Source organism: Sciurus vulgaris, assembly GCF_902686455.1.
Source record: "Sciurus vulgaris genome assembly, chromosome: 2".
Taxonomy (NCBI): Eukaryota; Metazoa; Chordata; class Mammalia; order Rodentia; family Sciuridae; genus Sciurus; species Sciurus vulgaris.
This window is the reverse complement of record NC_136462.1, coordinates 125,562,379-125,590,203: the sequence shown is the minus strand read 5'-3', so window position 1 is coordinate 125,590,203 and position 27,825 is coordinate 125,562,379. Positions and strand designations below refer to the sequence as shown.

The following is a 27,825-nucleotide window of genomic DNA, read 5'->3' as shown; positions in this document are numbered from 1 at the left end:
ATTGGTCCTCCCGTGATCATCCCTCCTAGGACCCCGCCCCTTCCTCGCGCCCTATCTCCTCCCCGGCCTCGCCCCTTCGCAAGCAGTCCCGCCCCTCCAGGAGCTCCGCCCCTCCGCATGCCTCACCTTCACGCTTTCTCACAGGCACCGCCCCTTCCGCAAAGTAACCCCGCCCTCCAGGAGTCCCGTTGGTCTCCAGGAGTCCCGCCCCACTCCGCGAGCTTCATCACAATCGCTCCCTGGCCCCCACTCCTTCCGCTGTCAGCGGCGCCCCCTAGGTGACTCTACCACCTCCGGTAGACTTGGTTCGAATTGGCGGCTCGAGCCCCTGGTTCCACTGAAGACAAACCCAGCTTGGCATTAAAGCGTCTGCCCTGGGTGACTCCTGCCTCTTTCCCCTGCACCGCTGCCGCACTGCTCTTCAGCTCGACCAAGCCGTTGTCCTTACAGGAAATCGCAGACCCTTTCTCCCGAGAGACTGCCTCCGGCTTTGGAAGAAGCTTCCAGTTGCGTCCTTTCCGCCTGCATAAACCATGCTAATCCCTCCGTGACATTTCCAGTGGTGTATTGGTGAAGGGGGAAATCATGCTTGTTTGGAAGTTGATGAGAGTTCGCAGTCTAGAAAATATAACTCACCTGTTTGTTTCACATTCTAGGGTTGATACGTTTCTGCCTCCGCTTCTCTGTACGATGTTGATGATAATAGTTCCTACTTCACACAGTTGATGTAGGAATTAGTGACTTAATGTTTTTTGAGCACTTAGAATAGTGCCTGGCAGACAGAGACCATATCGTGTGTTTAAAGAGGGGGGGGGGGGCAGAAAAGAAGGTAGGGAGGAAAAACTTACATTAATCCTCTTTCCAATGCAGGTGTTTTAGCTAAATGGACTCAGATTAACTGGTTGGAGATCCACTTTGACTAGAGTTAATTAGGTGTTGACTTTAGGTCTAGTTCTCTAATCATCTCTCAAATAGGGATAATGTAATACCTACTCCACAATTGCTTTGATGGTGAAATAATGCCTGTCACAGTTAGTGATCAATGGTTTTTTGTTTGTTTTACCAGGGATATCCATCCAGAAAGTCAGCTATTCCTTTATTTCTGGGTTTTGCTTTTCTTCATGAAGAAGGCAATCAAAAAGAAAACTATACAGGTAAAGGGGTCATCAATGAAGGAAAACAAGTTTAAAATGTAAATGTCAATTTCCTCAAAATTTAACAAAATTATTCTTTAAAAACAAGTTTAAAATTACAAGTGGTGTAAGGTGTACAATAATAATACTGTATTTGAAACACTTTCAATTAATTTACTTTGGAGGTTCGCATAACATTACAGTCAAAAGTTAATGCATTAATGGACATACAAGCAGAGTGACTGAAAAAAAATAAAATTAAAAATTTGGCATTTTAAACCTAAATCCTAGAAGTTTTAAAGCATATTTTTAAAAGTTGCACTATCATCCTGGGATTTGTAAAAGTAACCTTTCCCCTTAACATTTTAAAATGAATAATAGTGATTTAAAAAATACATTAACATAAAGAATACATTGCTACTCCTTTGCTTGCAGTGTCTTGCCTCATTTCTGTTCTCACCCACAGACCTCCTCTCCAAATCACTTTATTCTCATTCTTAAAGCACACATTTGTCAATAGCAGATCCCAAGTCCTCCAGTAGTTCCTCTTTATTTTCCTCCCTCTGTCATCACTTCCAGATCCCAAGTGAAATATGTGCCAAATAACATATAAGTTCAGTAATGTATTAGGATTGTGTAAATGAGGAGGATGAAGAAGAAGAGAAGTCCAAGAGAAGGATGGAAGAGGAAAAAAGGAAGGGGAAGGAGAGAAGGGAAAGGCAGGCTCTTAGTGTGGATTCAAGGTGTTGCCTAATTGCTCATGTTCTAGAACTTTTTGTGACAATGTTTAATTCAGGACATGGGGGACATGCCTGAAAATGTGGTGTTTGTGTGAGTGCTTCCGGCATACTTTTAAATGGCCTGGATGCTGGCAGATACTCGCAAAATTAAAAGTGGAAGGTAGCCTGGGCAAGGGTTCTATGAAGTTCTCTTGAGAAGTGACAGAGACTGCCAAGTTAGGGACACTGCTCTGCATTTTGGCTTTAAGGGAGGAGAGACTGGAAGCTGACAGGAGGGTTTGAGCTAAGGGAATATCGACCATAGGGCTATCTGTGAGATCCCTTCCTAGATTTTGAGATGGCTCTGGTGCCCTCCACTGAAGCCTGACCAGTGATCACCCAGGAAGGAGCTTGATCTGGGTACAGCACTTTGGTTCTAACCTCTACCCCTAAATGACCCTGCCACAAGTGAACTTACATGTTTTTAAGTCTGCCCTGGGGAGAGGAAAGGATAGGCAGTCTCTTGATAGGTGGTCTGGCTTGCTCTGGTAGGAAGAGGGGGCTGTCCTAACTCTTCACCTTATTAAAAGGCATTCCAGGTAGTACTTTGTACCTACTGAATTCCAGATTTTTTTTTTTTTTTTTGGTACTGGGGATTGAACCCAGGAACACTTTATCATTGTGCTACATCTCCAGATCTTTTTTTTTTTTTTTTTTTTTTTTTTTTAATACAGTTGCTGAGGATATTCTATGAAGTTCTCTGAAGCTGACCTCAAACTCGTGATCCTCCTGCCTCAGGCTCCAGAGTTGCTGGGATGACAGGCATGTAACACCACACCCTGCTTTAGCTACTTTTGATCTGCAAGACAGTGAATTATTTACATGTCCTGTATTGACCTTACTGCCTCCCATTAAAGGTAGGAATTCTGTGTGCAGTTTTGTCGATACCCAGAAAAACACCTGGCATAGAATAGTTGTTTGATAATTTACTTTTTATTTCATTTAGATGGGGGTCTTGCTATGTTACCTAGGCTGATCTTGAATTCTTGAACTTATGTGATCCTCCTACCATGGTCTCCTAAGTGGCTGGGACTACAGAAGCACTCCACTAAAACTGGCTTTAAATATTCAAGCAATTGATATAAAACGATTGACTAAAAGAAAACAAAGCAATAGCCAATGCACCCTTACTATATGTCAGACTTTGGGAATACAATGGTAATTCAGCATCTTCAATTCCTTTTTTAGGAATTGGACCAGGAACTTCCCCTGGATGCATACAAATTAATGAAGTCCTAAATAAAAGCCATGGAAGGAGAAAACCAAAAACCTTTTTTGGGGAAGAGGGTGGGATAGATGTATGGGGTGGTAGGGATGTAGGGATGAGATGGTTGAAGTAGGAGGATGATATTGTAGTTTTAAAAAGGACTTGCCAACCCACTAATTATATATAGTATCTGAAAATGCCAAAGCTGTTTACTATTTGGAAAACAGCATTTAAAGTAACTTGCAAGTACGCTCTATTTTCTTTTCTTCCCCTTTTGTGGGAAGGGGTATATTGGGCATGCACATTACAACAGTTATAAAGAATTTTTAAAGAAAAAAATATTGCCCATAATTCCACCAACCTACAGTCTTCCCATCATGTTTTTAAAAATTCTATTTGTATGCACATGATGGTTGCACCTTTATTTAGATGCAGTTTTTCAATCCTTTCCTCCATTCTTCTCCTGAACAATTTTCCTGTGACTCAATAGACTTCATTATTATTTACATTGACTGAGGAAATTGCGGTGTTTTAAGTGGTTAAGAATAATGGGGCTGGGATGTAGTTCAGTGGCAAAGCTTCTGCTTCGAATTCCCAAAGTCCTGGGTTCAACCACCAGTTCCAAAAAAAAATAAATACACAAAAAAAACCCAAAAAACAAAAAAGAATGGTGCAGTAAAGATTTGAGTGCACAGAATGTTTTCTTTTTATTACATTGTTGTCTACGGGTAGAATCTTGGGTTGAAGGGGAGGAACATTTTCAGGATTGGAATTGAGTTTCAGCATCTCCACTATGAAGGGTTGGTTTGAGCCTCTGTAGCACCATGTTGGGCACCTCCCTCTGATGCTAAAACACGATACACTGCGGTGGGTGTCATGCACACAAATGCATCCTTGCTCCTTTACAAGAGCTCTGGGAAGGGGTTTTCTGGATCCAGGACACTGATGCAAGGGCCCCAAGAAGTTAGCAGTTGCCATTCAGATAAGCAGAGTGTGGACACAGGCCTGTGCTGGGAGGCAGACTGAAGGGGCCTCTTTTTGCAACACTCCATTCATTTCCCTTCCCTGCACCCTATGATGTTCATTTGCCCTTGAATTACTTAAGTTCAGTTCCAAGTTTCTCTAAATTTTCAGCTCCTTTGAGAGAACAAAATACCATGTGTGTTTGCATGATCTATATCCTCTGATACTGAATTGACTGCTAGGGGTGGGGGCATAGTTCAGTGGTAGAGCTTTTGCCTGGTATATGAAGGGCCCTGGGTTTGAACACCAGTAACTGCAAAAAAAAAAAAAAAAAAAAAGTACCAAACACCTGATGTCCATTTCAAAATGTGTATAATAAACTTTACTGAGCTCAGAGCTTTAAGAGAAAAGATATTTACATTCTGAAATTGGCCTTTAACGTAGTTGTCCCTCAGTATCCACAAGGGATTGATTCAGGACCCCTTTTGCATACCAAAATTGTAGGATGCTGAAGTCCCTTATTTAAAAAAGGTATAGCATTTTCATATTTCCTATTTACATCCTCCTATGTACTTCAATTATTATTATTATTATTATTATTATTTTGGTACTGGGGGATTGAAACCAGAGGTACTTTACCACTGGCATATCCCCAGCCCTTTTTAAATTTGGACACAGGGTCTTGCTAAGTTGCTTAGGGCCTTGTTAAGTTGCTGAGGCTGACCTCAAACCTGCATTCCTCCTGTCTCAGTCTCCTCAATCTCTGCGATTTCAGGCATGCAACACTGTGCTTGGCTTCCCCTGTACTTTAAGTCATCTCTAGATTATTTATAATACCTAATACAATGTAATTGCTATGTAAATAGCTGTTTTACTTTGTTGCTTATGGAAAAATGACAAGGAAAAAAGTCTATACATGTTCAGTACATAAAGAATTTTTTTCCCAATTATTTTGACCTGTGGTTGATTACATCCATGAATGTGAAACCCATAGACACAGGGACTTGCATGTTCTGTCCTTTTTTTGAATATATGAAACAGGACTGAGTTTCTTCTAATACCATTTTTTCCCACCTTCTTCAATTCTGTCTTTAGTCTCCTTTAATTTCTTCAGGTATGGTTGTGTCCATATTCTGATGGAGTATGTATTTTGTATTGAAGCTATATAGCAGCATCTTTTAAATACACAATTGGTTGACTTTTGACTTAATGTATATAATAAAATGAGTTCTTGATTACTATTATTGAAGCACAAACCACTTTTCAGATTCTCCCTCCCTGAGATTTCAACAAGATACTTTTTTTAAAAAATATTTTTTAGATGTTGATGGACCTTTATTTTATTCACCTATTTATATGCAGTGCTGAGGATTGAACTTAGTACTGCACACATGCTAGGCAAGTGCTCGACCACTTAGCCACAACCCCAGCCCCGTCAACAAGATACTTTTGATTTTGATTTTAATTTTGATTATGACAACATTTTCAAGTTTTCTCATCCAAATACTCAGACCTTTTTTGAACTTTACCTGTGAGTCTCACCTTGCTTCCAGAAATGCAGAGAGATTTGGACACTGATATGGCATTTGTTCAACTTGTTTAATTATCAGTGCCTCCCTCCCCAAACACTGCTTTAGTTTGTTGGAAATAACTGTACACTAAAATAATTTTATCTCTGTGTTTTTCTCTTTCTCTCTCTTTAAGGTTGGTTAGTCATGATTTTCCCTTGTGGCTCCTTTCCCGGATGTTGAACAAAGGAAATCATGTATGTTAAAGGAAACAAACCTGAATGTGAAATCAGAAATACTCGCTCTAGAACATGCATATTTGAGTTGAGTAGATTCTGTATCTCACCAAATCTTAAATTTCACATTCTGTAAATTATTATTAATGAAATAATAAGAATGATATCTGCCTTGTAAGGTTATTAGGAAGATTAAGTAAGAAAATCATAAAAATATCAGCATATTGATGGATGCATAGAAAGTTCTTTAAACTTCAGCAACCCCCTACTTTCCTCCTCACCTCCTCATCAGTAACATATATGAAAGTGTAACCACAGCATGGGGTCTAGAATGACTCTGTCTAAGACATTCTGGAAAGGAGCATTCTGTTCTCCTTACCCTCCTCACAGGAATTTTGATTATAGTCTTCAGATGTGTTCTACCCCATCTCAGAAACCGTCTGGAACACTTGAATTCTTTTATTTATTTATTTGTTTGTAATTGAAAAAACTATAAATATGTATTATATACATATTTATATACATCATATAACATGTCTGGAAATATTTATACACTGTAGAATGGCTACATTGACTAACATGGATTACCTCACATGCTTTTCATTTTTCCTTGAGAAAACTTAAAACCTACTCTTAGCAATTTTCAAGAATACAATTCATTGTTATGAACTACACATAAATTTGTGCAATAGATCTCTTGAACTTAGACCTCCTAAGTGAATTTTGTATCCTTGAACCAATATCCCACCAGTCTCTGTTGCCTCCAACCCTTGGTCACCATCATCTTCTGCCCACTACTTCCAAGTTCAGCTTCATTAGATTTCAAAATTTAAGTGAAATTATGTGGTGTTTGTCTTTATATGCCTGGCATATTTCACTTAATATAATGCCCTGCATGTTCCTCTGTTGTCCCAAGTGACAGAATTTTCCATCTTTTCATGGCTGAGTAGTATTGCATCATGTACCTACACCACATTTTCTCCATCCATTCATCCCTGCATGAACAAGGTTGATTCATATTTTGGCTACTGTGCATAATAACTGAGTGCACAGAGAAGTATAGGCATCTCCCTGATATGATGATTTTAGTTGCTTTGGATAAATACCCAGTAGTAGGACTGCTGGATCACATGGTAGTAATATTTCAAATTTGTTCAGGAACCTCCATAAATGGCTATTTTCCATAATAGCTGTACTAATTTACATCCCCTCCAACAGTGCACAAGCATTCCCTTCTCTACATCCTCTCCTATGGTTAGCTTTCATTTTTTTTTTTATAATAGCTCTTTCTACAATGATATCTCATTGTGGAATCAATTTGCTTTAGTAATGTTGAACATGTTGACTACTTCTAAATATTCTTTTGAAAAAAATGTCTGTCAGGACCTTTGCCACTGTAAATCATATTATTATTATTTTTCTGACTATTGAGTTCCTGACATATTTTAGATATTAATCCCTCCTCAGATGTGTTTTTCTTTTACTCCATAAGTCATCCCTTCCCTCTAATGACTGTTTTTTAGCTTTGTATAACCCCTTCTCTATTCTTGCTTTTGTTGCTTATGCTTTTGGGATCATACCAAAAAAATCATTCCTTGGACCAGTGTCATGGAGGTTTTCTCCTGTTTTTTTTTTTTTGTTTTTTTTTTTTTTTTTTTCTCCCAGCACTTTTACAGTTTCAGGTCTTTTACATTTAAGTCTTTAATCCATTTAGATTTTAATCCAAGCCAGGCTTGGTGTTGCACATCTGTAATCCCAGCAACTCTGGAGGCTGAGGCAGGAGATCACAACTTTAAGGCCTACTTCAGCAACTTAGAGAGGCCCTGAGCAACTTAATGAGACCCTGTCTCAAAGTAAAAAATAAAAAGATCTGGGGATGTAGTTCAGTGGTAAAGTGTCCTTGGGTTCAATCCCCGGTACCAAAAAACAAACAAACAAAAAAAAGCCCAAAACCCAAAAAACAAAACCCCAACAACAATAACAAAACCACTAGATTTTAACCCATTTTGATTTTGTGAAAGACAAGTTCTGATTTTATTTTTCTGCATATCCAGTTGTCCTATCACCATTTATTGAAAAGATTGTCCTTTCCGCAACGTGTATTCTTGCCACCTTTGTTTACAATCAGTTGACCATACATGCATGGATTTATTTCTAGACTCTCTATTCTGTTCCACTGGTACCTGTGTCTGTTATGCCAGTACTATGCTGTTTTGATTACATAGCTTTATAATATATAAGGTCAGGTAGTGTGATGCCTCCATTTTTGTTCTTTCTGCTCAGTTGCTTTCGCTAGTCAAGGTCTTTTGTGGTTCCATATGAATTTTAGTGTTTTTCTTTTTCCATGGAACATTAGTATTTTGATAGGGATTGCACTGAATCTGTAGATCGCTTTGGGTAATATGGACATTTTAACAGTATTCATTTGTTCAGTCCATGAACATGAAATATCTTTCCACTTACTCCTGTCTTTTTTCTATTTTTTTACAGACTGCGTTTTGATTCATCGTACACAAATGGGGTACAACTTTTCGTTTCTATGATTGTACACAATGTAGATTCATACCATTCATGTTATCATACATATACATAAGGTAATGATGTCTCATTCCACTATCTTTCATACCCCTGACCCCTTCTCCCCTCTCATTTCCCTCTATGTAATCTAAAGTTCCTCCATTCTTCTCTTCCCCACTCCCATCCCCATTACATATCATCATCCATTTATCAGGGAAAACATTCAGCCTCTGGTTTTTGGGGACTTGCATGATATTCTTCAATTCCATTTATTTACCTGCAAATGCCATAATTTTATTCTTCTTTATGACTGAGTAATATTCCACTGTGTATATATACCACAGTTTCTTTATCTACATCTGTTGAAGGGCATCTAGGTTGGTTACACAATCTAGCTACTGTGAACTGAGCCTCTATAAACATTGATGTGGTTGCGTTACTGTAGTATGCTAATTTTAAGTCCTTTGGGTATAAATCAAAGAGTGGGATAACTGGATTAAATGGTGGTTCCATTCCAAGTTTTCTAAGGAATCTCCATACTGCTTTCCAGAGTGACTGCACCAATTTGCAACTCCACCAGCAATGTATGAGTGTGCCTTTTTCCCCACATCCACACCAACACCTATTTTTGCTTGTGTTCATAATAATAGCCATTCTAATTGAATTAAGATGAAATTTTGCATTCCTCTAATTACTAGAAATGTGGAACCCTTTTTCATATATTTGTTAATAGCCTGTTTATCATCTTCTGTCAAGTGTCTGTCCAGTTTCTGCCCATTTATTGATTGGGTTCTTTGTATTTTTGGTGTAAAGTTTTGTAAATTCTTTATAAAAATTTTGGAGATTAGTGCTCTATCTGAAGTGCATGTGGAAAAGATTTTCTCCCAATCTGTCGGGTCTCACTGTGTTGCTTAGGGCCTTGTGTTTGCTGAGACTGGCTTTGATCTCACTTGTCCTCCTGCCTCAGCCTCCCGAGCCACTGGGATTACAGGCGTGCACCACTGCATTCTGTCCTCCATGTCTTTTATTGCCTTGAGAGCTTATTTCTGTTATTGCTGAACACTGTTTCATTGTATAGATGTATCAGTTTTTTGTTTTAGCTGTTCACCTATTGAGGGACCTCTTGGTTGCTTCCTAATTTTGGCAATTATGAATAAAGCTGCTAGGGGCTGGAGATGTAACTCAGTGGTAGAACACTTGCCTAGCATATGTGAACTTGGGTTTGATCCCCAGCACACCCTCCACCACACCAACCCCAAAATAATAAAATTAAGTTGCTAAAAACATTGCTTTAAAAAAAAAAAAAAAAACTTTTACTTTTTGTTTTCCTCCTTAGTGCTGGGGATGGAACTCAGGACTTCCTACATATGAGGCTAACACTCTTTTATCTCCAAGCTACATCCCCAAACCTTTTTATTTTTTGAGGCAGGGTCTTGTTAAATTGCTAAGGCTGGTCTCGAACTTGTGATCTTCTTGCCTCATTCTCCCAAGTAAATGGGGTTATGGTCATATGCCACTATGCCAGCTCTGCTTGCAGGTTTTTGTATAGGCATAGCTTTTAACTCATTTGGGTAAATGCCTGAGTGCAACTGCTGCATTTGTTATATGGTAAAACTGTTCAGCCTTGTAAGCAACTGTTGAACTGTTCTCCGCAGTGGCTGTATTTTTGCCTCCCTGCCATCAGTGAACGTGGGTTCCAGTTGATCCACATCCTCAACAGCATTTGGTGTTATCAGTGTTTTGGATTTTAGCAATTCTAGCAAATGTGTAGTTGTATCTCATTGTTGCTTTAATTTTCACTTTTCCAGTGACAGATGATATGAGCCTCTTTTCATTTTCCATCCATAAGTCTTCTTTGATGAGTTATCTGTTCAGATATTTTGCCTGTTTTTAAATTGAGTCATTTCATGTAAGGAGTTATGAGAATTTTTTGTTTTGTATAAAATTCCTTTATTAGGGTTCATCCATAATAAACACTTGAGTTTGTTCTCTTTCAGTTTTTTCTGAATCTGAGGCTTGTCTTTCATTTTCTTAATAGTATTGTGCAGAGCAGTTTTTAACCTTAATGAAGTCCAGCTGTTTCATAGATTGTGTTTTGTGTGTATGGGCATGCTGGGAAAGTAGGAAAGTGCTCTACCACTGAGCGTCACCCCTCAAATTGTGCTTTTTATTTAAAAAATCATCACCAAAGCCAGGTCAATTCAAATATCTTTTATATCTTAGAAATTTTATATTTTTGTGTTTTACGTTTAGGTCTATGCTCCATTTTGAGTTAATTTTTGTGAAAGGTTCAGGGTTTGTCTATATTATCTTTTCTGCATGTAAATACACAGTTGATCCATCACCATTTGAGAAAGATTATTTTGCTGGGGACCATGGTGTACACCTGTAATTTCAGTCACTCAGGAGGCTGAGGCAGTTGGATAGAAAGTTCAAGACCAGTCTGAGCAACTTAGCAAGAGCTTGTCTCAAAAATAAAATAAAATAAAATGGCTGGGGATGTAGCTTAGTGGTAGCACACCCCTGGATTCCATCCCCAGCAGTGCAGAAAAAGAGAAAAAAAAAATGACTGTTTCTCTGTAAATTGTTTTCTTTCCTTTGTCAAAAATCTGTTGACTTTATTTGTGTTGTTTTATTTTTGGATGCTGTTGTTTTGTTATTCAGGTCTTCTCTTCCATCAGTACCAGTCTTCATTATGGAAGTCTTTATAGGTAAGAGTCCAGTTGTGTCAGCTTTGACTTGGTGCTTCTTTTTCATTATTAACTATTGGGGCCTCCCTTCTCCCCCATATAAATTTCAGAATCACTTTGTTAATACCTACAAAATAACTTGCTAAGATTTTGATTGGAATTGTGTTGAATTTATAGGTCAAAGTAGGAATAACTAACAATAGTTGAGTTTTCCTATCAATGAAAATGGAGTAACTCTCCATTATTTATTTCAATATCTTATTTAGATTTCTTTCATTAGTTTTTGTTTGTTTCTTGCAGTGCTAGAGATCAAATCTAGGGCCTTGCACATGCTAGGCAAATGTTCTTCCACTGAGCTGATCCCCAGTCCACTTTCATTGGTTTCCTGGTCTTCCTCACCATAGATCTCATATCTAATTTAATTTATAACCTAACTGGTTTTTTTTTTGTGTGTGTGTGTGCTAATGTAAGCAATGTTTTCAATTTCAAATTCAAAATGTTCATTGCAGCTACATAGGAAAGCAACTGATTTTGGATATTAAGTGTATTTTATAATCTTACTATAATTGCTTACTAGTTCTAAGAGTTTTTATATTGATTCTTTCATTTTTCTGTATATGCCATTTGCAAATGAAGACACCTTTTTTCTTTCTTCCCAATCTGTTCAGCTTTTCTTTCCTTTTCTCATGACATTAGCTGAGAATTCTAGTACAATGAGGACCAGGACTGGTGAGAGGACATATTTGCCTTGTTCTCAGTCTCAGAGGGAGACTATGTAGTTTCCTTATCATTAAACATGTTAGCTATGTTTTTGGTAATCCTTTTTTTTTTCTTTTTTTTTTTTTTTAATCTAGTTCACTAACTTTCTCTGCATTCCTAGTTTGCTGAGAATGGGTGTTGGATTTTGCCAAATTTTTTCCTGCATCTATCAATGATTGTTTTCTTTAGATTTTTTATGTAATTACATTGATATCTAAATATAGAACACCAGCAATGTACACCAGCAATAATTCATCCTGTTTGCTTGTGCTGCATGATTATTTTTATAGTTAGGTTGTTTGCCAAATATTTTATTGAGTAGTTTTGCATTTATGTTCATGAGAAATCCTGATCTATTATCTTACAATATGCCTTTGTCTGGTTTTGGTATTGGGATAATGCTGGCCTCACCAAACAATTTAGGAAGTATTTTCTCTGCTTCTACCTTCTGGAAGAGATTGTAGAAAAATAAGTATAATTTCTTTCTTAAGTATTTGGTAGAATTCACCAAGGTCTTTTTTTTTTTTTTTTTTTCTGGTAGGTAATCATTAACTGAATTTCTTTTTTCTTATATTTTGGGGGGTAGGGTCCTGGGGATTGAACCTTGGGGTGCTTTACCACTGAGCTACACCTCCAATCCTTTTATTTCAAGACAGGGTCTCACCAAGTTGGGCCTCGAATGTCATCCTGCCTCAGCCTACTGATTCACTGGAATTTGTCATGTGCCACCGCACTCCGTGTGATTCATAGACACAAGCCTGCAAAGATAATTTCTCTTTTTACTAGTTTTGGTAATTTTGCCTTTCGAGGAATTGGTTCATTGTATCTAAGTTATTGAATCTGTGGGCATAGAATTGCTCATGATATTCCTTTACTATCTTTTAATGTCCCCAGGATCAGCAGTAGTGGCCCCTTTTTTTCTTCTGGTAGAGTCACTTTTTAATATTATAGGTATGTTAGCGGTCTTTGGGATGCTAAGAGGTTTCCAGATGTTGCTAAAGACTTTCGATAGATTTTATCTATCTTACCTCCACATTCCTAACTTTCCATTCTACTGGCCTTCTGAATTAATCTTGATGCCTACATATTAATAAGAAAGGACAAATAAGGACAAACAACAAAAAGCCAGGAAGCCAGTCTGTGAAAAGATGCTACAACAAACACTTGAGTATTTTCTTCAGTTCCCTAGAATATGTTTAGATGTTTCTCCTAGAGTGAAAAAGGGATAGTTTAGCCATTATCAGATAAGTATAAACTGTCTCCACACCAAGAAAAAAAATGGCTTTTGTATTATATGCTTGGAATAAAGGAATAATTTCAAGATTGTACTATGAAGTTCAAGTTAGGGGAAAGACATTTATGCTAGACTTGGACACAGAAATCCCAGACAAAAATACAAAGAACAAAGTATGAGAGAATGTGATTTATGTTTTAGTACTTAGGTGTTAGTGAAGCCTGCAGACTGTGAATGGATTTTTGTGACAAAGAAAGAAAAACAAATTGAACACTGAGGCTGATTCTACAGCGGTTTCATGCATAAGCTCCATTCCAAAATGTGGTCATCAAATCAGCTCTATAATTAACTTTTTAATACTTTGGACTTAAGGTAGAAAATGGATTAATCATAATCCTTGGTTCATGACACTCTCCACATTAGTTCACAGATAGCCTGCTTTTAGTTATCTAAGTATCCTGAATTAATCACCTCCATAAAACTGGGGTCCTTACCTCAAGTTACCATTTGCTGCCTTTCATCTAAGGGTATTATTGAGAATTTTTCATCACTACCTCTTCTTTTTTTTTTTAATAATCTTTTTTTTAAATTTATTTTTATTGTAAACAAATGGGATACATGTTGTTTCTGTTTGTACATGGAGTAACAGCATACCATTTGCATATTCATACATTTACATAGAGTAATGATGTTTGATTCATTCCGTTATTATTTTCCTTCCCCCCCACCCTCCCACCTCTCTTTTCCCTCTATACAGTCCCTCCTTCCTCCATTCTTGCCCCCCTCCCACCCCCCATCATGTGTCATCATCCACTTATTAGCGATATCATTCGTCTTTTGGATTTTTGAGATTGGCTTATCTCACTTAACATGATATTCTCCAATTTCATCCATTTCCCTGCAAATGCCATAATTTTATTATTCTTTATAGCTGAGTAATATTCCATTGTATATATATACCACAGTTTCTTTATCCACTCATCAATTGAAGGACATCTAGGTTGGTTCCAGTCTGGCTATTGTGAATTGAGCAGCTATGAACATTGGTGTGGCTGTATCTCTGTAGTATGCTGATTTTAAGTCCTTTGGGTATAGGCCGAGGAGTGGGATAGCTGGGTCAAATGGTAGGTCCATTCCAAGTTTTCTAAGGAATCTCCACACTGCTTTCCAGAGTGGCTGCACTAATTTGCAGCCCCACCAGCAATGTATGAATGTACCTTTTTCCCCACATCCTCGCCAACACCTACTGTTGCTTGTATTCTTGATAATCGCCATTCTAATTGGGGTGAGATGGAATCTTAGTGTAGTTTTGATTTGCATTTCTCTTATTACTAAAGATGGTGAACATTTTTTCGTACGTTTGTTGATTGCTTGTAGATCTTCTTCTGTGAAGTATCTGTTCATATCCTTAGCCCATTTGTTGATTGGGTTATTTGTATTCTTGGTGCAGAGTTTTTTGAGTTCTTTATAGATTCTGGAAATTAGTGCTCTATCTGAAGTATGAGTGGCAAAGATATTCTCCCACTCTGTAGGCTCTCTCTTCACATTGCTGATAGTTTCCTTTGCTGAGAGAAAGCTATTTGGTTTGAATCTATCCCAGTTATTGATTCTTGCTTTTATTTCTTGTGCTATGGGAGTCCTGTTGAGGAAGTCTGATCCTAAGCCAACAAGTTGAAGACCTACTTTTTCTTCTATAAGATGCAGGGTCTCTGGTCTGATTTCAAGGTCCTTGATCCATTGTGAGTTGAGTTTTGTGCAGGGTGAGAGATAGGGGTTTAGTTTCATTCTGTTGCATATGGATTTCCAGTTTTCCTAGCACCATTTGTTGAAGAGGCTATCTTTTCTCCATTGCATATTTTTGGCACCTTTGTCTAGTATTAGAAAATTGTATTTATTTGGGTTTGTGTCCATGTCCTCTATTCTGTACCATTGATCTACCTGTCTATTTTGGTGCCAATACCATGCTGTTTTTGTTACTATTGCTTTGTAGTATAGTTGAAGTTCTGGTATTTTGATACCCCGTTTCATTCTTCCTGCAAAGAATTGCTTTAGCTATTCTGAGTTTCTTATTCTTCCAGATGAATTTCATGATTGCTTGCTCTATTTCTGTAAGGTACGTCATTGGGATTTTAATTGGAATTGCATTGAATCTGTATAGCACTTTTGGTAGTATGGCCATTTTGACAATATTAATTCTGCCTATCCAAGAACATTACCTCTTCTTTTGATACAAATTTCATCTATGACTTGAAAATGTATTTTCTAATTTTTGTGTGTGTGGGGTTGTTGGGGATTGAATCCAGGACCACATACATGCTATTCACTTTGTCACTAAATTATACTTCCAACTTTTTAATAAGGGACTATATGGTCTGTTTTGGTTGTTAATTCTTACTTTTAGGACACTTCGCTTTTGGTTTTGTTTACCATACTTCTGTTTTGTTGTGTCATTATGTCTTTTCTGTTGTTAGTGTTGTGTCATTATGGATCATTAGTTTTGGGTGCTATGTAACAGTTCATTGTATGACCATGTCTCCTTTTATTCATTCAGTTCTTCTTCATTAAGGACTTGGCATTTCTGGGTTTCTGTTTTTGTACATGGTGTTATAAGAATTCTTCCCAGTGCATGTCTCCTACTTAATCTATGTGCAAGTTATTCTTGGGTATAAATTGAAATTTTTGAATTATAGGATGTGCTGAAGGCCAATTTTAAAAGATAATGCCGAGCTTTCTGAAGGACTGAACTACTTTTCATCAACACCAACAATATAAAGGAGATCACATGGAAACCTTCCAATACTAGAAATTGCCAGACTTATCTGTCCCTTTGCTAGTAACTGTTTTAATTAATATGGTTTCATGGTGAGTCCTGACATTTGGCAGGCCAAGTCCCTACCTCCCCGCTTTTAAAAAATATCTTAACAATTTATTCTTTCACCTTCTGGTTTAGAATCACTTAAAGAAGTTTCATGAAACAATCTGGTGGGGCTAGGCACAGTTGAAAATACCTGTAATCCCAGTAACCCAGGAGTATGAAGCAGGAGGACAGGAAGTCTGAAGCCAGCCTCAGCAATTTAGCAAGACCCTATTTCAAAATGAAAAAGGACTAGGGATATAGATCAGTGTTCAAGTGGATTTTGATGGAAATTGCTTTGAATCTATGAGTGTTTGGAATGAATGACATCTTTCTATTGCCTTCTGATCCATGAACATGTAGAGTTATTGAGATTTTATCTTTAATGTTTTAGAATAATTTCTTAAAAGGTCAGCATATTTTGTCAATTTCTAAGGTAAGTGGTACCATGCTAATGTTACTAGTAAATGGTATCTTCTGTTTTTCTAGTTCATAAGTATAAAGAAATCCAAGTGACTTCTAAAAAAAAAATCAGTGTTATATTTAGCTAACTAGACAGTATTATTTCTAGTAGTTTTTCTCCAGATTTGTATTTTCTATAAAAACAATTATGTAGTTGGATGCAGTGGCACACATCTGTAATCCCAGCTATTCAGGAGACTAAGACTGGAGGATTGCCAAAATCAAGTCCAGCCTGGGTAACTTAGACAAATAAATAAATAAGGAAGGACTGGGGGATACAGCTCATTGGTACAGTGTCCCTAGTACCGCAAAAACAAATGCCCAATCATAAACAGGCAAATGATGAGTGCTTCCTCCTTTATTTTTAAAATATATATTTTTAGTTGTAGGTGGACACAATTTTATATTTATGTGATGCTGAGGATGGAACCCTGTGTGTCACCTGTGCTAACTGAGTGCTCTACCACTGAGTCACAACCCAGCCCTCCTCCTTTCTTCTTTTGACCTTCTGTTTACCTTGCTCCATTGGTTGGGCTCTCCAACACAATATTAAATATAAGCCATGAGAGGGGCAGCCTTCATTTGTTTCTAAAGGAAAAAGCTTTTTCTCCCAAGTACTGGAGACAGAACCCAGGGTCTCAAGCATTTTAGCAAATGCTCTACCACTAAGCTATACTCTCAGCCCCAGTTTCTGACTATAAAAGGAAATGAGTTTTCTCTTTTTGGTAGATGAGTGATTTTTCTTTGGTTGGTTTTACATACAAACTATCAGAGAATTACCTTTTTAGATTTATCAAGAAATTTTGTTTATCATGAATGGGTGTTAAGACAGTCACAGTAGTTTCCTCTTATTTATGTTAATGTGATCATTTAAATTTATAGATTTAAACATTAAATAATCCTTATGTAGGCAAATAGAACATGTAAATAAAATAGCAAATAATTTTAAACTGAGAAATTTGTATTGTTAACTACTGTCTTCATCATTTTTATGTAATATTTCATGCTTAAAAAAGGTTGACTACTAGATGAATGTGTAAACTACCATAGGAAACAACTGTCTTTTGAAGGTCTTTCTACTTATAATTCTCCAACTGCCCAGCTGTTTGAATTGTGCTTTTTCCATTTTGCTGATCCTACCCAAAAAACATCTATTAGATGTTAATTTACAAAACATAAAATCTGACAAGGGCTAGAAGATCCAACTTCTAAGGGACAGAAAGTAGTTCTTGGTTTTGAAAAGATGCTGAGAACTTCAAACTAACAGGAATATAGAATTAAAATTTATCATCACAAGATTAGAGATAAATCAATGAGACAACAAACAGTAGTACTCCTAGCAAATTAGGAAAAAACTTAAATGATTAAAAAGACAAAGTTAACTATCACAAAGAGTAAGAAAAAAAGTAATACAAAGGAGCATTCTGGTTTTCCTTTTTATTTAATCAAAGACTGGTGGATAAACATAAATACAGCACAATTACTTCAGATCATTCTTCATATTGTATACACACAGACCAATGAACGTAATCTGAAAGAAACCTGCAGTCAGCAATGAAATGCATACAGCTTTTTTTCTTCCCTCACGCAAAAAAAAAAAAAAAAAAAAAAAAAATCAAAACACACAAACTTGGAATCTCATCAGCACATACTCTCCTGTGACAAATGATTCAGACATAAATAGTGGGTGCAAAGAAACTATATGCTAACATATGTATAACCTTTGTTAATGAAAAAAACAGAAGCAGCCATATTGATTAAGATACATTCAGTTACTGATAACTAGTTGTGCCCAATAGGCATTATCAAAAGAGAAATCGTGCTGCAGAGAAAAGCTATATATACATACACAATGAGAAAATAAACTGCAAGATTAATGCATGCATGTTTAATACTGGAAAAAAATCACAGCCCTCCAAAATTTCTCCACATTTGTTATAAAAGCCCTCTGCACTCAACTAAAATTAAAATGATCTTAAAAGGATAATACTTGTAAAGTTTAAGTCTCTTCAGCCACAGAAACTGCAATGGAAATAAATGTTCAGAGTCATTTTCAAAACAAAAACAAAAATCTATTCTTCTGATGACATGCATGATTAAAAGGTCTATGCAAGATACATTGCTCTACATTCCCAATGACTAGGAAAAAAAACCTCAAGTCAATTTTTAGTTTGCAGATGGTCAAAGGATTTTGTATTCCAGCAGGAGTTCAAATCTTCTGGATCTTTTCACCAACAACTACTGGATTTTCTTTTCTGATTTTCTCAGCAGCATCAGCTTTGTAATTGTAAGAGCAATTGTGTACATCTGAGTAACGGTGCACACCACAGTAAACATTTCCACACCGGCATTCAAACCCTAAAAATGGATTAATACGCATACATGAGCAGGATGGAAGGGTGAAATATTAAGTTCTTTGGCATAATTAATGTTAAATAGCATCATGTATTTAGGGCAGCAATCTAAACAATCATTATACAAAGAAAGTTTCACAAACTACATTGTCAAAGTTCACTAGCTGAGAGCTTCATTTCTTGGGCCTATCTATAAATGTAGGTTTGTACTAGGATCAGGTCAAACACTTCTCTGAGCTCACGTTTCTTCACTTGTGACATGACCACTATTACTTTCTTATCAAAATATGGTTGTTAAACTGAAAATGTTAGCATTTTAAATTTTACTTTTAAGCTATTTTTAAATAAAAAAAATTTTTTTTGTGGTACTAGGGATTGAACCTAGGAATGCTCTACCACTGAACCACATCTCCGACCCTTCATACTGAGAGACAGTTGCTTACGGCCTCACTAAACCGCTGAGGCTGGCTTCTAACTAGTGATCCTCTTAGCTCAGCCTCCCAAGTTGCTGGGATTACAGGTGTGTGGCACTGGGACCAGCCCTTTTTAGTTTCTGAGAGTATTCTATTTGCTTAGGGCTTTGCTACGTTGCTGAGGCTTGAACCTGCAAACCTCTTGCCTCAGTCTCTCCAATTGCTGGGATTATAGGTGTGTGCCACCACACCCAGCAAATGTGGAACATTTTTAAAAATTCAAATACAGCAATGTAAAAATAAGCCTACTCTCAAGAAGCCAATCTTAACATTTAATTAAGAAAGATCAAATAAAATCTCTAAGAGAACTGTTAATGTTAACAAAGAACACAGTATCCAAAATAGCTTTCTTTTGCTAACCTCAGGTGGAGATGTGAACTATACTAAAGTGGAGTGATTAAAAGCATGGATAGGTTGCCTGAGTATCAATCTACTTACTAACGTAGGCAAATTACTTAGCCTCTCTGGGCCTCAGTTTCTGCATCTGTAATTTTGGAATAATAAGGTGCTGTAAGGATTAAATGAGGAATGTATTAAGTGCTTAACATATGGTAAACACGCAATAAATGCTACTTAATTTTAGGGTAATGTCCAAGGATTGAAACCAAAATAGTAGTTAACAGGTATGGACAGTCCTGCTCCCCCAAATTAGGATTTTATGTTATGAAGGAATTTTTATAATGGAGCACAGGACTCAATATTTTAAACACTGACATTTGATATTAATTTCCTTTATCACATTTTTTAACTTCAGAAACATTCTGTAACTTTAAATAATGAAAAAGAAATGAAGCAAACAACACTAGCTTAGACTGACAAATTTTGGACAAAGAAATTTAAGTCTCAGATTTGTAATAATGAAGTCAGAGTGTATGAGATTTCTTTTTCTTTTTTCTTTTTTTTTTTTTGCAGTGCTGGGGATTGAACCCAGGGCCTTGTGTTTGTAAGGCAAGCACTTTACCAACTGACCTGTCTCCCCAGCCCTGTATGCGATTTTAAAAGACCATATTTGGTAATATATTTTAGAATGTCTTATCTATGTCTATATTCTTTAAATAAATTCATTATTTGCTAAGGTATGGGACAGTTTAAAACATCTTTGATATCAGCCTCTAATCTTTCTTCATCATCTCTAACCTATTCCTTAGCCAGAAGTAATCTTCCTAAAAGCATAATTTTTGCTCAGTACCTTATCTCAGTCCTTAAGTCAGATTTTTATGTAAAGTGTTCAGCATAATGCCTGGCCATGGTAAAAAATAAACGTAATTATAGCTGTAACCAGTTTCCAATTAACTCCTGTACAAGCCTTCAACCTTAGCTCTATCTTGTCTGGTTGATAGGCAACACCCTTCTTCACAGATCTCCAATTATGCTACAGTTATGTTCCCCAATTCACAGTCCTTTGAACAGGTCCTATATGTTACTTCTCAGAGATTTGTTTTAAGCTCTTTGTGCCTGAAATGTTCCTATTCCCATCACCTGTAATTCCTACTTGAGGTTCAAGACCCCAGGAAATAGCCTATCTTCATGATACCTTCCTTGCCAGGTCTACGTTTTTTATAAAAATTAATTACAGTACTCCTGTCTCTGACTTCCCAGAACAATATAACTGAACTTAATGTAATGTTCTTTGCTAAACAGTTTGGAATATTTTATTATTCTTCTCTCAGTAATACTGTGTTATAGTAGCCAACATATATTGATTATGCATCGTGTGGCAGCAGTAGGCGTTTAATTACTTACATGTCTCAACTCACTGAAACTGCACCACAACCAATGATTAGCCCCCATTTTACATACAGAAAGCACTTCAGGCTTCACCATGTACTTTTAAAATATTCTTTCCTTAAAGACAGAACTACATGTTAGCCCTTTCCTAGCACCTGGCACATTGGAATTACTTTTCTAATACTCTCAAATTCAGCTGGAATGAATTTGTAAAGGAAAAGCTATTCATTTTACTTTTAGGTATATAATTAAAGCTATTTTTATTTCTTAAAGAAAATTCAGAAGCTAAAGTATATTTAATAGTAACTCTCCTGGGAAAAGAAATAATCTTAATTGAAGTAATAGTAAAGCATGTATTATTTAAAAACATAATTTTAAACCATTTGGTTTAGGTCCTTACCGGTAAGTCCCACTTTCTTCCTGCACATGAAACAGCGATTCTTTTTTTGTTTTGGTTTTTCAAGAGATTTGCTTTGCTCTTCAGATGGCTGCTGTGCTGTGTCTGATACTGAAGCTGACAAAAATAGGAAGGTAGTAAAATTTAATTATTCAATGAGATTTGATATTGGGGTGGTGTCCTCACTCAACTACCCCACCAATCTATTTAGAAGATAGCAGAGTTATTTATTAGCTTCAAATGATGTCCATAAATTACAAAATAGTTTATAAAATATGGCTCCCTTTTTGTTATAAATGTGTGTGTATATACACATGTAGAAAATAATCTAGAATATATAACTGTCATGTTACTAGTGCCTCTAAGAGATGGACTATAGATTTTCTTCTTTTGGTTTAAACTATTTTAAAATTTTTCTAATTATATATTCTATAAACACTTCTTGGGTATCCTAAGGGGATATGCAACAAAATAGCTATATGTAGACTTCTTAATATTGTTTGGGATCAGAATTATGTGGTTTCTCAAAGAACCTTGTTCAATGAGATCTGTGATCTCACCAAGTTTGTTTACAGTTCTCAGAATATTTCACATAAAAGCATTTTAAATGTTAGGAAAAAGAAAAAACTGATTAAAACACGTGTTATAATTAAGATAATAATACATTTACATACTGAAACCAAGACCAGATGCACTAAGATTCAGGTAAAATCAGTGCTCCTAAATCCTAACTATGTGCTCCACTCCTGCCCCTAACCATTCTGGCTCTCCTGAGTGCTGTCACCAGAGTCAGAATCTATAACAAAACCCTGCAGACATGACATCTTGTTCTGAAACAGTGACTTGCCATGGGTCAAGTTCTCAACCTCCTCCCATTTTATCTCCCCAATTAACCCTTCCCCAGGAATCCACTGCTCCACCCCTGTATATTAGGAATATGCTGTGTAACTGTTCAAAAGGGCTTTCCATTTGCTTCATTCAATCTAGGTTCTCTTCTTTTTTAAGGCTATCAAATACCCTTTCCTCACTTCAGTTCTTTGCAGCACCTCACTCTGATTACACTTAATACCCTTAGCTCATATTGGGCACTTTACATAAGTCCCCTCCTTCAACCATGCTTCCCACATTGCACCCAATCATCTGCCTAAAGTGGAAATCTAATGATCCCCTCAATATTTAAAATTCTTTGGTGGCTTCCCATAAATGTCCAGGATAAGGCCCAGGGGACCTTCATGATTTTCTTCATCCTTGTCTCACCAATCCTCAATGATATAGCATGCTTTAGCCACACTGAAATACTTAGTTTCCCTACATCTACCAAATTCTCTCACTTCTCTGGGCTTTTGTCTAAGTTGTCCTTTTCATGTGGCATATTCTTTCCATGCCAATTCTTTGTACCTGGCAATTTGTCTTTTTCTTTTTGGGTACTGGTGATTGAACTCAGGGGCACTTGACCGCTGAGCCACATCCCCATCCTTATTTTGTATTTTATTTAGAGGCAGGGTCTCAACTGAGTTGCTTAGCGCCTTGCTTTTGCTGAAGCTGGCTCTAAACTATCGATCCTCCCGTCTCAGCCACACGAGCCACTGGGATTACAGGTGTGCACCACTGCACTGGCTCCAATTTGTCCTTCTTGTTGAAGCTTACATAATTACCTCTTCCTCTAATGTCTCCCTGACAACCCTGAAATGGAACACCCTGCCCTGTGCTCCCACAGCACTTTTCACACAACTGCCTGTTTAACATAGCTTACTATGAATTCTAGTGCCTCCAACCACTCAATAAATAAATAAATAAATATCTACTGAACTGAATTACTGAGTCACTTATCTGTTTTATCTATGTGTCCTGTTTCCCCAACTATACTGTAATCCCACTGAGGAGGGATGGCATCTTATTCTGTTTGAATCTCCAGCACTTCTTACAGTGAACTACATATAGATACACAAACATTTGCTATATTGGATTCCAACCTGCTTATGTTAACATATTATATTTTAACAAAATATGACATCAGACACACACTATAAATTAACAAGTAAATATGTACTAATGAAATCCATAGCATGATTACTCCATCTGAACATACTACAGCTAGACAGAAGAAAGTTCTAGTAATGAAAACAGTTTATTTTTGAAACAGAATATGAACACACATGACCATTTGTTTTTAGTAACAAATGTCCCTAGAATGTGAGTTCTGAGGGCGAGAGCAAGGACTGAATGTCATGTTTACTGTTTTATCCCTAGACTCTAGAATAGTATTCAAAGCTATATATAGAGAACTCAAAAATAATTTAAAAAATTTTTTAGTTGTAGGTGGACACCTTTATTTATTTCCACGTGGTTCTGAGGATCATACCCAGTGCCTCACATGTAATAGGTGAGCGCTCTACTGCTGAGCTATAACCCCAGCCCTCAAAAATAATTTAACCTGCAATAAGAAATAAGACTATTATATTTATTGTCTTTGAAATCCACAGCCATAATAGTTAATTTGTTTTCTAAAATCAATGATTATTTAAGTAAACTAATAGAAAAAATGCTTTAATGGCAGTAACACTGTCACAGATTATAACTTTTAAAAAACTGGTTTAATTACTTACTAATAATGGCATTTGGAAATGCATACAAATGCTATTACCATATACCTCAACAAAGACATTTCACAATATTGACTCTAGAGATTTAAGGCAAATGGTTTTTGTTTTTCTGAGAAGTTTTACTGTATTTCCCAGGCTGGCTCAAACTTGTGATCCTCCTCCCTCAGGCTCCTGAGTAGCTAGGATTGTGTGTGCCATAACTGCCTCAAATGGTTTCTTTTCAACTGAGGAAAATGCACAACTTTTAAAGATTAGTATGCTATCTAACAGTTTATAAGCTTGGGACCAGTAAATATTAAGTGTATCTCCGTGAGATGAAAGTTAACTCCAGCTTACCTGGAACTAGGGACTGATAGCTCAAATTTAAACACTAACCATAGGCACAGCACTCTATAGAAGTCGATGATTTCCAGAAATTACCCTGTTTTCTCAGCTTATACGTTCTATGAGATTTAAGATGAAAGAATACCTTATCAAATTCTAGGTATGTAAAAGGAAATAATTCAGCCTTCAAAAGAGCCATATGGTGGACAAAAGGTCAGAGGATCATAATCTTATTGAACCTAAAGCCTAAATAAGGACAGTTTCCTCAGAACTAGGTAGTTTTTCATATTCAGAAGTGAGAATTGGAAATAGACTGCCTGTTTGTTAATAATTAAAACAGATGAATGACTATATTGTATCCACTGGTCCTAAAGGTCTACATGTAAGGCCTATGTGATGGCATAAAGGCTGTCAAATAAGATGTATGGATGGCACTCGTATTAGCCACTACTGTTAAGATATTTCAGAAAGTAATGGGCAGATAAAATAGTTTTAACTACCTACATGGAGAATCACATTCAAGAGGAACAAGGCCCTCTGCTCTGTTAAAAACAAAACAAAACAAAAAAAAAAAACAAAACAAAAAAACAAAAAAAAAGAAAAAGAAAAAAAAGTGTACAAATACATAATAAGTACATAAAACTAAGCACTACTTCTGTTTAGGACATATTCATATATACACTGTAAAGCTGAACTTAAGGTATTAATAGGTAAACCCTAAACATTATCTTAAATATATCTAATTGTCTTGGCAGTAGATACAATATTTATGTAATATAATATATATCCTCCTTTCCTCAAAGAGTCACGATAAGTTTCCTCATTCATAAATTAGACGAAGCTTTTTGTTTTTTTATTTTGCAGTATGGGAGATTGAACTCAATCATGCAAGGCAAGGTTTCTACTACTGAGCTACATCCCAGCTTCAGAATTACAGTAGGTACTTTGAGGACCATGCCTTTTTCTTTTAATTTTTTTTTTTTTTTGGTTGTAGATGGACACAATGCCTTTATTTTATTTATTTATTATTTTTATGTGGTGCTGAGGATTGAACCCAGGGCCTCACACACATGCTAGGCAAGTGCTCTACCACTCAGTCACAACCCCAGGTACCCTCCCACCCCATGACTATTTCTGATCACCTTTGTACACTCAGTCCTAACGCAGAGCGAGAGCTCAATAGGTACTTTGAATCGATATAGACTTTTACAACAACCCACTGGGATAAAAGGCATTTCTTCTCTCTAGACCTCATTTTCTTTTTTTTTTTTATTGTAAACAAATGGGATACATGTTGTTTCTCTGTTTGTACATGGCGCAAAGGCATACCATTTGTGTAATCATAAATTTACATAGAGTAATGTTGTTTGATTCATTCTGTTATTTTTTCCCTTCCCCCCACCCCTCCCACCCCCCTTTATCCTCTATACAGTACTTCCTTCCTCCATTCTTGCCCCCCTCCCTAACCCTAACTCTAACCCTAACACTAACCCTTCCCTCCCCCCCATTATGTGTCATCCTCCACTTATTAGCGATATCATTCGTCCTTTGGCTTTTTGAGATTGGCTTATCTCACTTAGCATGATATTCTCCAATTTCATCCATTTGCCTGCAAATGCCATAATTTTATCATTCTTTATGGCTGAGTAATATTCCATTGTATATATATACCACAGTTTCTTTATCCACTCATCAATTGAAGGGCATCTAGGTTGGTTCCACAGTCTGGCTATTGTGAATTGAGCGGCTATGAACATTGATGTGGCTGTGTCTCTGTAGTATGCTGATTTTAAGTCCTTTGGGTATAGGCCAAGGAGTGGGATATCATTTTCTTTTATGTAAAATGAGGACTTAAAGACTGAATGAACTGCAGGCCTCTCCTAGCTTGAAAATTCCTTATGAAATGAAAAAAAATTTCAATATTCAAGGAAAAAAAAAAGGGGTCTGTATTAGGAGAAGCATCAAAAAGAAATGAGTGTTTACATTTAATATTTTCTAGAAACCACATTAAAAGTAGAAAGAGGTAAAATATATTATCATTTAAAAATGTGATCCATATAAAAAGTATTAAATATTTTATATTTTTAGGAGTATTAAGTCTTCAAAACCCAGTGCACATATCAAACAGTATAACTAACACATTATGCACTAAAAAATCTTATTTGACCAGCGACATCTCATGAACTTAATAGTAGTCAGGGGTAATAATCCTAGTATCAAAAAGACAGGAAAAAAAGGAAGGAACAGAAAGAGGAAGGTTGGGAAAAGAAGGAAAGAAAGCTCAGTAGCTACCTGAGGCTAGTGGTCAACATACTGTACAGAGCACCCTACAGAGATCAATTTCTGTTAGTAGCTATTAGGGACAAAAACTGGTACATTAATCTTGTAGTTCAGTGTTTTAGCACATGCTTAGCATACATGAGGCCCCAAGTTCAATCCTCAGTACCAAAAATAAAAAATAAACAAAAAAGCAAACAAAACCCAAAAGCTTTAAAATTACTCTTATAAGTGATTTTCTATTATCTGATTACAAACAACCTTTCCAGGTTTAGTTATAACATAAACTAATCTGCACCAGCCACTTTAGCAACTTATTTTCTATTTCCCAAATTTCATGTTTTCCTATCTGTATTACTTCTCATAGTTTTTCCTCTAGCAAAATCCTTGTTTGCTGGCTTATGTGTGTTGTGTGGGTATTTATAATTCACCCTTTAAAGCATACTTACAATTCAGTGGTTTTTATATATTAACAGGTTGTGAAATCATTACCCCCTGTCTAATTTCCTAACATTTTAATCACTCTCAAACAAACCTCATACATATTAACTCCCTACTTCCCACAGCTCCTGGCAACTCCTAATCTTTCTGCATGTATAGCTAGGCCTATTACACATATTCTATATAAACTGGCAAGATACAGTATGTGGTCTTTAGTAGCTGGCTTCTTTTATTTAGCATAATATTTCAAGGTTCATCCATCGGTGGCATAAATCAGAATTTTCTTACTGTTTTGGCTGAATGATATTCCGGTGTATGGACATACTGTTTTGTTTCTCCAATCATCTGTTCATGGCCCTCTGAGTTGTTTCCTATTTTTTTTTTTTGGGGGGTGGGGGTGGTGGTTATTGTGACAATGTTACTATTAGCATTCATGTACAAATATTTGTGTAGACATGTTTTTCTTTCTTCTTTTTCTTTTTCCCTTCCCTCCTCCCTACTCCCCTTCTTTTGTGTTGAGGACTGAACCCTGGCCTCTAGCCCAGGACTCTTAGGATTGAAAATGCTTAGTCATATGGTAATTCTATTTATCTTTTTTTTTTTTTCTCCTTCCCACTGTACTGGGAACTGAACCCAGAGGTATTCTACCATTGAGCTATATCTCCAGCCCTTTTAATTTTTAGTCAGGGTCTCCCTAAGTTCCAGACTATTCAACTTGTGATCCTCCTGCTTCAGCCTCCCAAGTACCTGAGGTTACAGGAAATGTCCCCAAATCAAGTTTACTTTCTGAGTAACTGCTAAATTGTTTTCCAAAACATTGTTACCATTTCAAAATCCCACCAACAATGTATAAGGGTTCCAATTTCTACACTTATTATTTTTACTA

General features: G+C 36.6%; 1 protein-coding gene and 1 long non-coding RNA gene across 13 annotated transcripts in view; one reads left to right on the top strand and one right to left on the bottom strand.

Moving 5' to 3' along the window:
• Positions 1-156: 156 nt before the first annotated feature.
• LOC306654650 lies at positions 157-25,478 on the top strand. Of its 5 annotated transcripts, none has more exons than XR_013762013.1 (5): positions 157-1,154; positions 2,587-2,769; positions 8,317-8,420; positions 23,608-23,677; positions 25,086-25,478. It is a non-coding gene; the product is annotated as an uncharacterized lncRNA (long non-coding RNA). The 5 variants fall into 5 exon arrangements; XR_013762016.1 differs by lacking the exons at positions 23,608-23,677; positions 25,086-25,478 and adding exons at positions 11,008-11,054; positions 12,445-13,704 and having other exon boundaries at positions 159-1,154; XR_013762014.1 differs by lacking the exon at positions 25,086-25,478 and having other exon boundaries at positions 165-506; positions 1,067-1,154; positions 23,608-24,793.
• ZFAND6 (zinc finger AN1-type containing 6) overlaps positions 17,760-27,825 on the bottom strand; it is a 73,439-nt gene continuing 63,373 nt past the window's right edge. For all 8 annotated transcript variants that reach the window (XM_079128452.1, XM_079128455.1, XM_079128456.1 and 5 more), the window contains 2 exons: positions 21,298-21,411; positions 17,760-18,700 (listed from right to left, as the gene is read on the bottom strand). In XM_079128452.1, the coding sequence (XP_078984578.1) occupies positions 18,552-18,700; positions 21,298-21,411 (263 nt within the window). In that variant the 3' untranslated portion in view covers positions 17,760-18,551. The remainder of the gene's footprint in view (positions 18,701-21,297; positions 21,412-27,825) is intronic.